This window comes from Mastigoproctus giganteus, chromosome 2 (genome assembly GCF_048544385.1).
Source record: "Mastigoproctus giganteus isolate SK-2022 chromosome 2, ASM4854438v1, whole genome shotgun sequence".
In the NCBI taxonomy this organism is placed as follows: Eukaryota; Metazoa; Arthropoda; class Arachnida; order Uropygi; family Thelyphonidae; genus Mastigoproctus; species Mastigoproctus giganteus.
In genome coordinates, this window is record NC_143576.1 from 181,121,921 (window position 1) to 181,139,706 (window position 17,786).

The 17,786-nt window shown below is 37.8% G+C and overlaps 1 protein-coding gene across 1 annotated transcript in view; it reads right to left on the reverse strand.

Moving 5' to 3' along the window:
• LOC150089804 (uncharacterized) overlaps positions 1-16,229 on the reverse strand; it is a 30,508-nt gene extending 14,279 nt beyond the window's left edge. The window contains exons 1-2 of the mRNA XM_090368825.1: positions 16,126-16,229; positions 8,108-8,291 (exon numbers count right to left, since the gene is read on the reverse strand). Coding sequence (XP_090224951.1) covers positions 8,108-8,198 — 91 coding nt within the window. The 5' untranslated portion in view covers positions 8,199-8,291; positions 16,126-16,229. The remainder of the gene's footprint in view (positions 1-8,107; positions 8,292-16,125) is intronic.
• Positions 16,230-17,786: the final 1,557 nt, after the last annotated feature.

Below are 17,786 nucleotides of genomic sequence, written 5' to 3' on the forward strand. Positions count from 1 at the left end.
TCTTGAAACAACAACCAAGGAGGATCTGGACAACATCGCAGCTGCCAGCCCATTTCACTCTGCTGGAATCACTGTGAATCCCCCCCCCTCCAAGCGCACCAAACCATCTATACTGGTGTATGATCTTCCCACAAGTGTTAACAAAGATGAGATCCTTGAGTACTTGTTCTACAAAAATCTTGCTGACCATGCGTCACCCTTGAAGAAATAAAAGAGGATACCAACCTCAGATTCACAAACAAAGCTAATTCCAGTTGTGCAGCGCACCACATCACACTATCACCTTCAGAATAATCATGTCATTTGACAGGATCTTTCTTGGGTGTAGTTCTCACAAGTTCTGCCCATTCATCGTGGTGACTAAACGCTTTTTGTGTCTTGGATATGGACATACATCCCCTCACTGTACGCACTCATGCCCTACGTGTGGACACCTGTGTCAGTAGTGGCCATGTCCATGCAGAATGTCCAATCAAGGATGAGAATCCTAGCTGCGTGAACTGCAAGAGAAGACGTCGTGAATTTGGGCAATCGGTGCGGGATGTAGCCTGTCCTGAATACCAGCAAGCATTAGAACAAGTAAGACTAAGGATCGCCAACGAATAACCCCCAAACTCTTCAACCACAGCCACTAGCTCTACAGGGCAGTTCCTCCTCCTTCCAATCCACAAATCCACAATCTCACCAGCAATAGCCATAGTGTCAAACTTAAAGTCATGCAAATCCCGCACTGCCGCTGATGAGATCCAACGTGCAGCGGAGGAGCACTCTATTGATATAATATCAATCCAAGTACCCTATGCCTCCAAGATGAAATTTGGTAACTCATTTAAAGTCACGGGATTCTCCATCCACACTCGGGAAATTTAGCCTACCCTCGATGACCCAAAGACCTGTATTGTGATCCTCAACAGCCAGTTGGATGTCCTAGTAATCAACGGCCTTTGCAATAATTATGCAACCTGTGTTCAAATTACCCATGCCTCATCTATGTTTTATATAATTTCACTCTACTGTCCACCTTCCAAGGACATAGAAGAATATCTCAACTACCTTGAGTTTGCTTTGGACTTTTTGGTTTCTAAATCAATACTTATAACCTCGGATGTCAATGCAAAATCCAAATTCTGCTACAGCTCTTCCTCAGATCTTCATGGGCTTCTCTTGGAGGACCTCATTCTCACCCGCAATCTGGCAGTCCACAATCAACCCAAACAACTCTCCACATACTGCAGTTCTACTGTACAATCTAACATAGATATTACTATCACCACCAGTGACCTGAGGTCCCAGATCACTGACTGGACCACTGTCCCTGAGCGGACACTGAGTGATCATAGGGTCATCCTATTTCATGTTGCTCCTTTCAGTTCCATCCGTCCCTGTCATTCCAGAATTCCTGAATTTGTCCTTTTCTCCACAAAATCAATTGACTGGGCAGCCTTCGATGGATCAATTGAGCATGATTTCCCACTTTCCATGCTAGACCACCTTGACACTGCTTTGGCCACAGAACTATGTGATCTCGTTCAGCAATCCATAACTAAAGCCTCATACATATCAGCCGAGGAGACATTCACTCCCAGGATCTGCTCTTGGTGGACAGTGGAACTCAGTAAACTTCGTAAAGATGTCCATCACGCCCGTAAACAGAACCAGCGGCATCGTGGATGGCCTCCTCCAGATGTTGCCTGACTCTATAATGACTACATCACTAAAAATAATCAGTACACAAAAGCAATAGCAAACAGGAAAAAAGAAACGTGGACCAACTTTGTTAAGGACTCTGGCAATGCAAATCCCTGGGGACTTTTCTACAAAATTACAAGGGGGAAGACTTTCACCTCAGACATCTAAGGGTCTGTGGTCGTAGGAACGAATGAATCAATTAATTGGCACGACTCGGACAATCTCATTCTGTACAATCTTTTCCAAATTGATGACCCCTTGGAAGACCTTCCCGAACATGCTGATCTTCGAGCAAAAAATGCTAATTGCTGTTCTCAGTCCTTAGCTGACCCCTTTACCGTGCTGGAGCTGGATGCAATACTGAAAAAAATCAATCCCAGGAAATGTCCGGGCATGGACCTTATTGAATATGTCGTCATCCTCAGGTTCTACAAATTAAGACCATCACACCGTTTGCTGCTGTTTAACAAGTGTCTACAAGACAGCCAGTTCCCTAAGTGTTGGAAAGAGGCTCCATTGCTGCTGCTCATTAAAAAACCAAATAAGCCTTGAACTGAACCACGGTCCTTCAGGCCTATTGCACTACCAAGTTACAATGGGTAGGAATACTACAAAGCAGTATTCCTACCCATTGTAACTTAAGCTGCCGGTGTGTGGTTCCACCATGCATTTATTATAAAAATGAGAAACAAACTGAACTCATTCAAAGAGGAATGGTCCTGGCCACCCACAGTATCTGCAGGACTGTCTCCACGGTAGCTATTCAGGTAATTGCTGGAAATCTCCCGCTTGATTTGTTTACAATCTTCCGTGGCTCTGCTTCAGAATCAAAAAAAAAATACCAACCTGTATTCTGGATATTGAGCTTAATCTCACTGCAGTTGATAAGTGTGAAAAATCAAGATGTTACAGTGAACTGGTGAACATCTGGAAAACCAGGTGGAATATGTCACCACAAGGCACAGTAACCAAAAGAGTCCTCCCCGAGGTTAAGTTTGCGATGACCCAAACCGCAAGATCCTGGTTCTCTGAGCCCTGAAACGTCCTTCTTTGTGACCGGCCACGGCCCCCTGAATGAAAAGCTGTACCAACTGGGGCTTCTCGCTACCGACCTATGCTTTTGTGGAGGCAAGGAAAACTGGTACCACCTTCTTTTTCACTGTGACTTGTACGAGGATCTCAGAGATCAACTTCGGAGAGACATTCTGAACTTCTCCCCAACCTATGTGGATTAACTAATCCAGAAAATCTTTCCTCTCTGCAGGCCTTTGCATCTGGAATTTTTATCGGGCGAAACACTTTGTATGCCAATGCCGACCAGAACCAGACAAACAATTCCACAGCCTAGATTTGACACCTGTGAAGGGGAGACTAAATTCAAATTTTTATTTTTTATTATTATTTTTTATTTTTTATTTATTTTTTTTTTATTTTTTTTTATTATTTTTATTTTATTATTAATATAATTATTATCGTTTTTTTTTTGCTAAATTTGCCATACTATCAATTTTTATTTTATTTTTATTTTTCATACATAAATATATTACTTTATTATTATAATATATTACAATGTATTACCTTTATTATTATATATTACCTGCACGCACCACTAGCTTTTTTATTATGATTATTATTTTTTTATTTATTATTTATTTTTTTTTATTTTACAACCTGCGCCAACGGTAGTTTTTCTTTTTTTTTTTTTTTTTTCTCCTCTCGTCCCTCTGGAACGGGCCCCAAGAGATTCCTGGCCCACCTGCTGACAACACCAGGTGGGTCAAAGTCTCTTTAGAGACGGTACGTGTTTTACTGGGACTAGCCCACTTTCCCGTGGTGTGGACGAGTAAACAGAATCATTTGTCCAGGTGACTGATGCTTCTGGGTAGCCAAGCGGCCAGAACGAACAACAGAACACACACATAATACACACAAACCTACGTCACACACATATCTGGCCCGTTTGTTGTTCTTCACAGAGATAAGAGGCGGAGTTGAACAAACATTTTAGGTGTCGCTCTTACATATACACATGTCCACAGGTCAAGAGTTCCCCAGCCGTCAACCCAAACCTGTCAGCCTCGAAAGAAAACCGGACTGCCACCAGCAGTGAACGCATATCAGCCTCGAAGGAAAACTAGAGCCCAGAAATGGAGTAAGCCTGTCAGCCACGTAGGAAGCCTGAACTCAAGAAAATTGGAAGTAGCGGAGATATCGGAATGTAAGTCTGTTCCTTGTTTCTTTATTGATTTCTGAACTCAAGGACTCATAACATAGCTATGTAAGCTATTGAGTGATAGTCCTTGGAAAAGAAAGGAACATTCCTGTTGTTAATGATATGAATAAATGTAAGGGTGGTTCAGGAGTAGTAAAGGGAAAGTAATAATATAAAGGAAGTAGCAAAGAAATTATATTTATAAGGGTAGCACTGTAAGGATAGGTTAATCTATTTCATTAAATTAGGCCAAGTGCCAACCATGGTAACATATCATACGTGCTGCAAAGAGAAATAAATCTTTTTAATAGATAAACCTCATGAGTAAAGAAGGATGACTAAGGTGATAACTAGGGTGTCTAAGATATTAATTAAAGCAGAATGGGTGACCTATAAGGAATGTTATTGAGATAAGAGGGTACCAGATGTAATACGTATTATGTGTTAGAGGCTAGAAACGAAGATTCTAAACGAGTAATAAGAGCTGAAATAAATATTATTTCAACTCCTTTACTACCTACGGTAGTAAACGAGTTGAGTAAGATGATAACTAGAGAGAAACCCTGATAAATGATAACTAGAGAGAAAACCTCTAAAAGCAAACTTATACAACACCACCATAAAAATGTCAACACTTCCTATTTCACCTGCCCATTCCCTCTAACAGTTAATGTAGTTCTTCCCTGAATTTATTCAAGCTACAATCTCTAAAATACATGATAGAAGTTTACTTAAACAATCAACCGCCGCCTTGCTGAAGGCAAATTTCCGCACATCCGACCTGACCTGCAACCATCCTATCGCAATTTGAATTTATGCCCCCCATCATGTGCGTAGTCTGAGCAAGAGGAAAGATTCCAATGCACTGAGCTCGCTAAATCCGTTAAAGGCCTTAAACCTCTCAATCAGCCCGCTTCTCCCCTAATCTTAGACGCAGCAATTTACAAAATTACTGCCACTAGAGATTAAGCGTCTGAAGCCTTTCCCGGTAAGAGCACACTTTTCTCGGCTCACCATTCTCGTTGCTCTTCAGTGCACCTGTTCCAATACATTCACGATCTTCCTAAAATGATGCTTTTACACCCGCATGCAGTACTCAGAATGTATCCTAAACATTGCCTTATTCAATGAATATAATCACCTCATTTTCCCTAATCGTAAAATTCTCTGTATCATTAACACACTAGAGCTGCCTCCTAACTGTCTGCCTGCACCGTCCAGAGAAAGAACTAAATGTCTGACTGCACAATTCACTCCCCTTCAGGATCTTTCTCATTTTCACTACCCTGAGAGCAGTCCTACAGAGTTAATACATTAATATGGAATTGCTGCTTTCCATATGAACTACAACACTGTATTTGCCAATATTAAACTTCAATTGCTACTTCTCAGCTCATCTGCCTAATTTGTCTAGATCTTGCTACAATGCTGATTATTGAGATTAGCTACTGTGTTGGCCTTAGTATTATCGGCAAACTTGGATATTAAGGCTGCTACGCCTTCATCAATATCACTAAAAAATATGCTAGCAGTCAACCTGGGGAACTCCACTAACAACGTTAGGCCAAGAAGAGCAATGCCCACTGATAACCACTCTGTCTTCTACCATTCAATCATCCCTTTTCCATAACAGCAACTTGCCCTTAATTCCAAAAGGCTCCAATTTTTACAACAGTCTTTTATATACAAGAATATTATTATAAACCTTAAAAATCTTTGCCCCTACACAGCAGTTATCTAGTTGGGCATGTACAATGCCCTACCATTAATGTCCGATACCAACCCCTCCACGGATGGGGAAACAGGTCCTGTGCATGCAACACGTCACAAAACCTACTATAAATATGTAACACTCGTCTTCGCACAGACAATTGCATAAGTGTGCAAGCAAGATGACACGTTCAACAGAATTACCCCAACAGTTCAGCAGAATTGATCACCTCAACAAATGCTGGACGCCGATTAACAGAGCGTAAGAAGTGCGAATCCTGGACTGTAGAGCAGTGGAAAACAGTGCTATGGACAGATGAGTACAGGTTCGCACTCTACCAATCTGATGGCCGTTCTTGTGTATGGAGGACAACAGTTCCTTCCTGATGGTATCCTCCCTACAATTCACTTTGCAGTGTCATGGTTTGGGTCTCCTTTCATGGTTTAGCTTGGGCTCATTTGTCGTTATCGACAAAACCATTAATGCTGTGCATTACCAGGACAGCCTGGATAATTATGCACTTGCAAAATTATGGCAATACTTCGGAGAAGGTCCATACCTGTATCAGCAAGACAACGCCCCATGCCATATTGCTCAGGTCGTAACAGAGTGGAGTTTGAGGACATGGGTATGGAAATGTTAGATTGGCCAACCCAGAGTGCTGATCTGAACCCAGAGGCGGACTGGCTATAAGCTTTACTGGTTTCGCTTTCATAGTTTGGCTTGGGCCCATTTGTGGTTATCAACAAAACGGTTAATGAGCGCACCTGGACAATTATGTATTTCCAACATTATGGCAATACTTTGGAGAAGATCCATACCTGTATGGGCAAGACAACGGGCCGTGCCATACTGCTCAGGTCCTAACAGAGTGGTTTGAGACATGAGTGTGAAAAGGTTGGATTGGCCAGCCCAAAGTATTGCTCTGAACGCAGAGGCTGACTTGCCTCTGGGAAACACCGGGGACCGGACCCAATGGAGGCCAGTGTGATTTTGGCCATAAACTCTAGTATGAGGACGCTACAAGTTTTCCCTTGTAAGAATTTTTTACCCAGTCCGCCTCTGTCTGATCCTTATCTAGCAACTTTGGGATGTATTGGATCGTCGAGTACGTGCGGATAGAGGTCGCCCAAAGAACAAGGCGAGGTTGTGGCTGCGTTAAAGGCCGAGTGGAGAAACATATCACCTAACACTATAAAAAGCTGGTTGAGAGTATGCTACGAAGATTAAAGGCCGTCATAAAAGCAAAAGGTTTCAGTACAAAATATTAAAAGGCAAAATAAAAGTTCTTTTTTGTCTAAAGGCAGGTGTCCTGACATTAATGGTAGGAGAGTGTATATTCTAAATCATTATCTTGCTGATTGCCTTGTACGTTGAATTATATTCTCCGTGTCACTCATTGGGTTGTTGGCCTTGTGAGTATTCTTTTGCAAGGCTTGAACCGCTTATCTATTGTACAATTGAAGGAGTACTTTTAGGACTTTTTTTTCTCATATATGTAATTTTTTCTTTTGTTAACAGATTTATCCTTATTGGTTTCAATCTGTTATAGTCATACGTATATTTAACAGTGGAGACCATTTTTTATTGATTCACTGCTGACCAGCTTTATTAGTCCAATTTACCGATTAATCTTTTGGCTTTGTGGCTTTCGAAAGGATGCAGTCCCCGACATGGCCGGTCGACTCAATCCTCTCCAGATTCTATGACTTACTCCCTTGGCAATGGATTTCGTGATCTCCAGTCGCAACTGTTTTCTCTCAATATACACTTCATGTAACTTAAGCTATAATTTAACAAAAAAGCAACCAGTTGTTTACGTAGGGACTCAGATATTGCGGTTTTATTTGTAAAGAAATAACTGATTTTCAGTTGTTTAATTTGCTTTTCTTTCTCTTTGTCAAGTTCTTGTAACAGGAATTACATCTTCGATAAATCTACACGAAGTCACACGCTTCCAAAAGACTCCTTTTTCATGTACATGAAGCAGGAATCTTTGTACGAATTTTTATCGTGATCCGAAAAGTTAATAATAGTAAGAAGGGTATTAATATAACTGAATAAAGGGCAGGATTTTTAAATTATTTTTGAAAATATTTAAATAATTGAAAGCAACATTAATGTTCCAATGAAATTTATAAGAAATTTTGAGCAATTCTCAATAAATGCCAAAAACTCAACTGATTTAAAATTAAAGTGGCCAAATGTGAGCTATCGGAGATCGTGATGTACACGTGCTATGATAAATTATGAAAAATTAATGAAACGACGAACAATTGATTGACGAACAGCGACGACCCTCTGCATTACTGACAACTTGATCACATTTCTTATATCTGGATTCTTGGATTTTATGGTAATCTCATTTTACTTTGACGTATGATTTCTGTAGGATATATATAAATTTTTTCCATTATTTATATTAAGATTACTCCAAAATGATATTTGAAAGTAAAACTGTTTGTTAAATTTATGTAATTTTATATATTACTCACAACATCTAGCGCAATCCGACAATAAATCAGCCTCGTAGACATCACAAAATACCAAACTGAAGAGGACTGAAAATGAAAGTAACTTCAACATCTTCGCTTCAGATGTCAGGAATCTTTCTCTCAATATGGTTGCTTCTTTAGAGAAATGAAAGTCTAATGGACTAATAAACAGGCTGCCTTAATTCTGGAAAAAAAATGATAATTACGGTAACATATGATTAAATCATTTTTTTAAAAATAGTTCATACATTAGCAAAGACTATTCTTCAGAATAAGCACTGTAGCTTAAGCACATAAAGTTTTAATATATCCTGTTTCCAGAGTACCTGTGGGTTCCATAGTTAATCGGTCTCTGCCGACGGTAGTTGTATTGATTTTTATGTGAAAATCCGATTTTTATTTTGTACTGGGGTCACTATGGTTATAGTACTTCGTGGCTTTAGCTGTTCTGGCAGCACGTGTTATAAATAATGCGATGATGCTAATGGTAAAATGGCTAGTTGAGCTTAATGATAAATAATCTGAGAGAATAATCCTTAGGGGAATTGGGCATGTTCGGGTCGCCACTGATTCCGTATAATTTTTAGGAGTGGTAATGGAAGAAACCTAACATATAAGGAACAAATCCAGCAACTGCGTTCAAGAGCATTACGGGTTTTCTGCGGTATGCAACCTGAACTCTGTAGAGCGCACAACAAGGAATAGGTCAGAAAATTTCTCCTCTACTATTTTAGCTCTGTCATCAGTTATGGTATTGAAGTTTGGTCTGTTGCTCCTACGTCCAGTCTAAAGACGCTCTGAGGTTTGGAATTCAGGGGCCTAAAGTGGGCCAACAATTGGGCTCACCTACCCTATACAACATCAAAATCACAGCTCTGCATAAATCTCAGATGCACCCCAGCCCAGCACCTGGCATATGCTAGGAAACTCACAATGGTGCTTAATCTGTGCTCCGCTGCTCTCGACTTCGTTAATATCTGGGAAATTCTAGGCTGCAAAATCCCTGGTAGAGCTCTCAGAAACCGTCGAGTGCTCTGTTCTAACCTGCAGAAGCTCTCGACCTTCAAATTGCACTTTCCAAACAGCATCATCGGCGCGCTGAACTCCGAAAACATTGATTTTGATGTGTGGTCCAGAGATTCTGCCTACATAAGAGAAAAGTGCAAATCCATAGTCATGTGCATTCAGTATTCTTGAAATAAATTGTCTTCAGAATAACTCCCAGTGAAAGTTTCGGGACAGCCTCAATGTGTTGCAGCTTGTACAGTATATAATAACTGTAAAAAATCTATATAATGCAATATAAGCTTGTATAATCAATCTATTATAATAACCATAAAATCTATTTAATCCAATATTAGCTGTGTATATTACACTGTCTATATATTTTATGTATTTGCTGTGTACTCACGTAGTTTTAATATACTGAACGTAATGTGTCCAGTTAATTGTAAAATTCCTCTGGTTACCTGTAGCGGGAGTCGTGTCCTAAATTATTATTATTATTATTATTATTATTGTTATTCGATTTGAACATGCGTATGGACAATTATGGATTTGAACATACCTTATTTGGAACAATAAGGCAACAAAGGATGGAGGGAGACATAACAGTAAGCCCCTGCTTAGATCATCTTATAACAAATATAAAGTTGAAGTATGCAAATTCCTACAATTACTACTAAATCAACTTTCAGATCATAAAACATGCATACTAATAACAGATATGTACTCAAAACAAAACCCACTTGAACATAAAAAATTAACATGTGTTGGGAAGAACAAATATTTATCAACAGGCAAGCTGAAACACAACACAGAAAACATGTTAAGACAAGAGCAAGTATCTTACTCAACTAATGTAAATGTCTTTTCAAATAAAATAATACAAATGATAAACAATTCGAGGATTAATACGGAGAGAAAAATAAATCTCTCAGCTTGCAACAGAAATTCTAGGAGTAGCAGGATCAAGCTTAAGAAACCTTGGATGACAAGAAAAATAGGAGAATTAATAGTACAAAGGATTAAATATTTCAGGCAGTATAGAAATTGTCCATCAAAGATTGAACACAATCACAATTATAAAATACTCAGAAATAAATTGACAGGTATGATACGAAAACAAAAAAAACACTTTTATTACCATCAACTTTTTATGGATAAGCAGATAACACAAAAGGAAAAATGGAACGTTATAAATAACCTAACTACTAGGAAGAAAAAAACAAGGGAAAACCAAATTAAAACATTATTGGAACAGATAGATGGTACAAACAAACAATATGAGGCTGCAAATAGGTTTGCCAAGGCTGTATCAGATCTCAACAGATATAATTTACATTATTGCCAAGCTTCCTTTACTAAACAAGATAATCTTCCTCATGGAGTAAATACTTGTGTAGTCTTAACTCCAAAATATACTGAGATTCTTAAGATAATAGAACAGTTAAAGAACAATAAATATTATGGACTGGACAGTATTAAAGTAACCGAAGTAAAAAGAAACAAAGAGCAGTTCTCTGTTCGTTCTTTTGTTGGAGCTTATAGCACGAATATTAGGGTCGGGAAGCTATCCTATAAATTTACTTTCATTTAAGATAATTCCTACCTATAAAAAGAGACCACCTGATGACCTTTGCAATTACAGACCAATAACAATACATTCAGTTATTAATAAGATAATAGAAAAGTGTATATTTTCCTATATAAGCAAATACTTACATCAATATGGGCTGTTAAACAACTCTCTATTTTCAAATCAGAAGGGTACGAGCACACAGACATTATTAGAGACTTAATAGACTCTTTAAACTTACATTTAAACAACAACAACTTCATAATGATCTTATTTATAGATTTGACCAAAGCATATGACTTAATTGATATCCCAATCTTGAAACAGAAATTAGAGAAATATGGTATTAGAAGAAGAATCAATCAACTCTTAGCAAGTTATTTAACCAAAAGAAAAATAAAAGTTGAAATAGAAAATGCAAAGGGAAAATCTTATAATGTAAAGAAAGGAGTACCTCAGGGCACTCATGCAGGCTAATCATGTTCAACATCTTTATAAATGATATATTCGAAGTAATAAAGAATTCCTTTATAAAGATTTATGCAGATGATATAATCTTATATACACTTGGAAAGAACCTGGCAAAAATGGCAAAAGATTTGTAGCAGAATTAGCACTCAGCTTTGAAAAGACAAAACTTTTGGTAATTAAATCTCCTCATCAAATCTTGGACATTCATTCCTCTGTTAAATTACATAAACATGAATGCCTACATGAACAGAATTTCCAGAATTGCAAATGTCTAACTGTGGAAGAAGTTTCAAATCATTGTTACCTTGGGTTATGGATTGAGTACAGTCTAAGTTGGGCAATGCATATAACAAATCTGTACAAAAAAAATGAGATTTTTTGTGTACTTTGTTTACTACATTAAGAATAAGTTAAATCTTAGAACAAAAGTTACCTTATATTATGCATTAGTGGACTCCCAACTCAATTATTTAGTAAATGAGCAAATATAACTGAAATAAGGGTAATAAACAGCTTAATTAACAGGAGTTTGAAACATTTAATGTGGACAAACTCTTGGAATGACCTGAATAAGAGAAGGCAATTTTTGTTAAAATACAAAATACTGTATCCAGTTGAAAAACTGAAGTTAAATTTATTCTTGAAAAATCTTAACACTATTTTTGAAGAGTTGAATCTGCAAAGGAATTTCTTATATAATTTAAGTAACCCAAAAGCAATTACTTTGCCTCACCCTAGGGTACTAAACAGATTTGGAGATAGGCACACAATGAATATAATAAATAACTTGCTGGCTAGTGTTGATTCAGGAGAAGTTATCCCATCTCCAAATTAAAATTTCTAATAAGAAAATTCTTGATACTCAATGATACAGTGCATTAAAATTGCGATACAGATAAATTACTATCTCTGTTTACAGCGTAGAATGTATTATGAGTAGCGACATCATTATTTTTTTCTGGTAGTAAAAGAATTTGTATAAAAAACTGTTGTAAATGAAGAATTTCAACTTGTTGTCAAGAAATTCACTTTTTTTAACAAGTTCATTTATTGTAAACTAGATAGTAAGAATCAGAGCTGTAATACTCAATATGTTCTACGTTGATAATAATATTAGTAAATTAATAAGAGGAGTATACCTCAATATAGTACGTGGAACACTTCCGTATGATACCCTCCAGAAATTAAAACGGAAAAAACGAAAAAATCGACAACTTACCGATACATTAAAGTAAAATATAAATAATTAAAGTATAATATAAATAATTAATTATTTATATTTTACTTTAATGTATCGGTAAGTTGTCGATTTTTTCGTTTTTTCCGTTTTAATTTCTGGAGGGTATCATACGGAAGTGTTCCACGTACTATATTGAGGTATACTCCTCTTATTAATTTACTAAATTTATTGTAAACATATTCTCTTGATAAATAAATTGTACTGTATTGATATTGTTATTATATAGAAAATAGAGAATTTAAAATAAATCATAACATTTCCTATCACGTCTCAGTGTTAAGATATAGACAGAAAACTGGATTTTGTACAAATATATCATTGCTGTTTGAAATACAATTTTTAAACTTATTAATTTTTGGTTGGTTTTGTTTATTGGGCTAAAAGTTAAGCAAGTACAACATTACTGTTATTGCAATATATAGTATTTTTTTTCACTTTGATGAACTTTTCCACACAAGTCAGTATTTTTATTAATTTTATTACACCATTCAACTGTTCCATTTATAGTGTATGATAAACTAGGCTACAAGAATTCCCCTTCTGTTCACATTTCCCAGTTGCTTTTACTGTTTTTAGGTTAATGATTAATGAATTGTTAAAATGGAGAAGACAAAGCACAGAACTTGCTTCAATCACTCAGACAACGTCTGCTATGTTTGTAGATACTTAACCATAAAAACTCAGAGGAAGAAAATATACAATGTCACAAAAGTTGCATATCCATTGTACTTCGGCTGCAAGTTCAGTGACCAAGAAAATAATCGGCTCCATATACCTGTTGGATTACTTGTACAACGAACATAATGTTGAGGTTATAAGGAAAGCTGAGAGCACTTTTTGCTGTCCCTATGGTGTGGCGCAAACCCAAGAATCATTTCAACGACTGCTATTTGAAATGCATGACAAAAATAAAAGGTATTTCCAAAACGGCAAGGACTGTTCAAATAACCTAATATCCCATCAGCAAATAGGCCAGTGCCACACGGTAAAGAACTGCCAGTACTTTTGCCACCAAAATCTTCAGTAATTCGAAGTAGTGATGAAGGTACAGAACACATTCTTTGTAAGGCTCTCTATTATCCGTAGCCAAACGAAAAATTGTGCCTTCCCGCACGAGATTGTCGAACATTCCCTGCCCGTACTAGTTAAAAACCTTACAATAGTAGCCCGGGCCCTCCCACGGTCTCTTAGGCCTCCTTCATCACGGCGAACCTGGCAGTACGATAGTTCCCCCACTATCTGTTATTATGTGAAACTTCCCTTAACCTGTGTAAAAGGAAGATTTCTTCTTGTGGACTGACAGACTTGGATCCCAGCCAGAAATGCTTGGCTTGTAGCCGTGAAGGGTATTATGTACGGCATGTGCGTTATGTATACAATAAAGAGTTCTTCTTCTTCTTCTAAATATCATACTCTGTTTTAACTTAAGTTGACACGACTGAGAAAGATGCTAAGTCTCCTCGCAAAAAAATGGCATAATGTATTAATACGCCTACTTCCATCTACACCATATCACCATCTGGTTTTTTTCCAATAAAACAAAAATAGAAATTTAAAAATATGTATCAATATTTTTAACTGATTCATTTATTCATATTTATGTACGTATTCATAATATTTTGCTTAACACTACTTCTGCCGACCAAGCTAGCCGGGTGGGTAAAGTGCCTCCCTAGCAACCCAAAGGTCGCGGGTCCGAATCCCGCTTCAGGCTTGGATCAAAGTACTGCAAAAAACCTTGGGAGATGCATTATGGCCACAGAAGCTGATGCACAAAGAAAAAAAAAAAAACTATTTGGAACGGTTTCCAAAGTTTATTTCTGAGAAACAGAGATTTTTTAGATTCCAATGTTGGCCGTAAACCTTCACATGTTGTCATCCATATTAAAAAATGCTCTGTCTTGGACACAAAAAAAATGCAATCGGTCACTAGAGTTTACACAGGAGGGAAATATGGTAATAGGATGGCAGAAAAAGTACGCCTGTTGAACCACCTGCTGCAGGAGTGGCAAAACTGGTGGACCTATACCGCCAAAGGAGAGATCACCAGCAAGTTTTTTTCCACAGACAAACAGAGTATACCTGAAATCACCATCATGGTTCTTCCCTGGACTTCATACAACGTAATTAATAACAGGGCATGGCCCCTTCAATGGTTTTCTGTGAGTCTGAAGCTCGCTGGTTCAGACTCACAGAAAACCCACACTGTACTTGTGAAGAGATAGAAGACTGGAACCATCTTCTGTTTGAGTGTCCCATCTACAAAGACTTAAGATGTATTCTGATTACAAAAATGAGATATCTTCCAAGAGATCAAGAATTTCTCCTCCTTGAAACGGAAGAATATTACAAAGCACTATCACTATTCCCCCAAGACCTCTTCGCGAGAAGAAGAGCGCAAATTGCCATGCACTGAGTAAAAGAGAAAATGCCACCCGACTATGGCCAAAGACAAAGCATATCACCAACCAGGACTTCTCCTCCTTCAAACAGAAAAAGATTATAACCGAAAACCTGATGACCAGTTGCAAGCACAACTTCAACAAACTGAATTGCAACGACGGGACTTGTCCCAGGAATGACCCACAACTCTAGAAGTTAATGTGTCTTTAGAAGAACTAGAACTTAAATAGAAGACCTACCATGGACTTGACTCTACCTCTACTAGACTTGACCATGGACTGACTCTACTACACTTGACCTCATTGCAGTTCTGCTGCCAACGCCACAGCAGGTCCTGTACCGTTCCACGGTACATTCCTTCTACTTCCCTGGGGAGGGAAGGAGATGGTTTCACTCTCTCTTCCCCTCCTCGCCCTCCTTTTCCTCCTGGTGGAACATGGGCCTGCCCCACTGAACACAGGGGTCACCTCCTCTATCGATCCCTTATTTCCTATTTCCTCTCCCCAGCCTTCATTTTCTCTCCCGTACTCTGTTCAATTTCAGAGTGTAACACCCACACAGTCTAAATTTGAATTTAAAATTTTTACCTAGGGTCGCCTCACTTATTGACTCCATACTTCTGACTCCCCCCCCCCCCCCCGTGTCTTCAGTCTCCTCGCCTACTCTGCCTAAAAACCAGCGAACGCCCCACACAATATCAAAATTTTAAAAAAATTTCAAAATTCCAAATGCATACAAAAATTCCTCTCGGCCTAACGTTTCAGCGACTACTTCCTAATACCATTAAATTATTATTTTTTTTTAGGCCCTAGCCACTGAAATCTCAGGAAATTAGGTGGCAGAACCTGCCAGAGTGAAAACATAAAATTACTTGGTACCAGATCTGTCTCCAGGAGGCATAATATGGACACCCCAGGGGTCTAGCGGCTAAATGGCCAGATAAACAACGATACACAACATTAAACCCACAAAATCCATACACTTTTAAATCTCTGCCCTTCCCAGTGAATACAATGAAAGCAACGCCGAGATGGGGTAAACCCCTGGTGCCCTTAGACAAGAATACACTATACTAACACAAACAATATATCAGAGCAATATACACTAACAATACAATACCAGAGCAACTCGCAACGATAAATCTGTCTAAAAAACTCAATTTCGACTTAACTTTAGTGAAAATTTAGTATTAAGCAACCCAGTAATTTTTCAAATAGGCGAAAGCATCAGTTTAATTATTAAACATAATAATAATTTTAAGGATAAAAATCTATTTGAAAAGGAAAAAACATTTTTTTTTTTTAAAAGAAGGGAACTGCAACATACGTGTTAGCCTTTCTCTCTAAGCTAATAGGCTTTCCGAAAATCGAGACTTCTGAGCTATAGACAAACTACAGAACTTACTTTCCTATACTGCGGTTCATTCTAGGAACATGCAGGAACCGACACAATATATAAAGCATCATTTTATGTAACACAACTCAAATCAAGCATAACTTTATGTAAATCTTTCATATCAAAATGACACACCCTTTTGTGAAATTTATACTGAATATTCAGAACAGACTCATCAGATCAGATTGCTTCCGATGTGTCAAAGAAACAGCACACATTCTGAATACGAAAGCATCTCTATGCACGTCATATACGCGTTTGGAAATTATAATTCGTCGTTTACCGATACGATATTACATAATGAATGTTTTTAAACCTTGGACCAGTTCTGATTGCATGAAATCTGCATTCATTTCATAAATATTCAGTGCTTTTAAGGCCGACCGGGCTAGCTAGGTGGGTAAAATACCTGCCTATAGAAACCCAAAGTTCGCGGGTTCGAATCCCGCTTTGGGCTTGGATCAGAGTAAAATGCAAAAACTTTCGAAGAGGTGTATTATGGCCACAGAAGCGTTTGCGCTAAAAAAAAAAAAAAGTTTTGAATATGGCTAAGTCAATGTGGCAGCTTTGAGGTGTAATACTTTTCTATTTAAACTGGCCTCTCGTCTCCTTATGACGTTAGGCAACATTTTTTAACCTTTTTCAGACACCCACCACTTTTATATCGGATGTAGAGGCCATAGACCAAAACATAATCATGAAAACTATACGTGTAAATATATAAATAACTAATTTTTATATACAATGGTATGTACTCACATTTAGCAAATGTTGTACACGTTAGGTTGTTATAGCCATACCTGTACTCCCATCGCTGTGAATGAGACTGTTGCCTACCGCAAAAATATCATATTTCATTTTCGATTATCGCGGACCACTTTCATAACCATAAGTGGTCATCGAATCACAATTTCGGAAACTCTTTTATAATGGATCCATTGCTGTATTAATGGCATCATGTAAAATCTTTGAGTTCATTGAACACCATAAACTAACTGTGTTTTTTTTTTCATTACAGTGTACCAGCACTCTGTCAACTTGGATAGTTTGACTACAGTAAACCCTTCTATCCTCTATTTCTAATGCTCTGAGAGAATAAAAAATTTCAAGTGGTATGCGGGCCTCTCTAAAGCATTTTACTGTTAAATGGACTTTTGTGAAGGTATAACTTTCTTCCACTTATTTCTTTACAACTCCCGAATAGGTCTTCATTTGAAGACTACTCTTAAACACAGTTTCATTTTGATTTGCAGTTATCAAGTCTCAAAAGAAAGTTTAGATTTATCTTTTTTTTTTCTTTTTTTTTTTTTTGTAGTTGTTGGCGCATAAGCTTCTGGGGCCATAATCACCTCCCAAGGTTTTTGCAGTATTTTGATCCAAACCCGAGGTGGGAATCGAATTGGCGACCTTTAGGTTTCCAGGCAGGCACTTTACCCACCCGGCTAGCCCGGTTGGCTTTAGATTTATCTCTTCATCTGTGACAAGTTTTCGTGTGTTCGCATTTAGGAGTCCAAGTGAGTCTTTCTTAAGAAGTTAAAATAAACGACAAATAGAAGGGTTTTTTGGCTGAAAATACAAACATTGCATTTTGT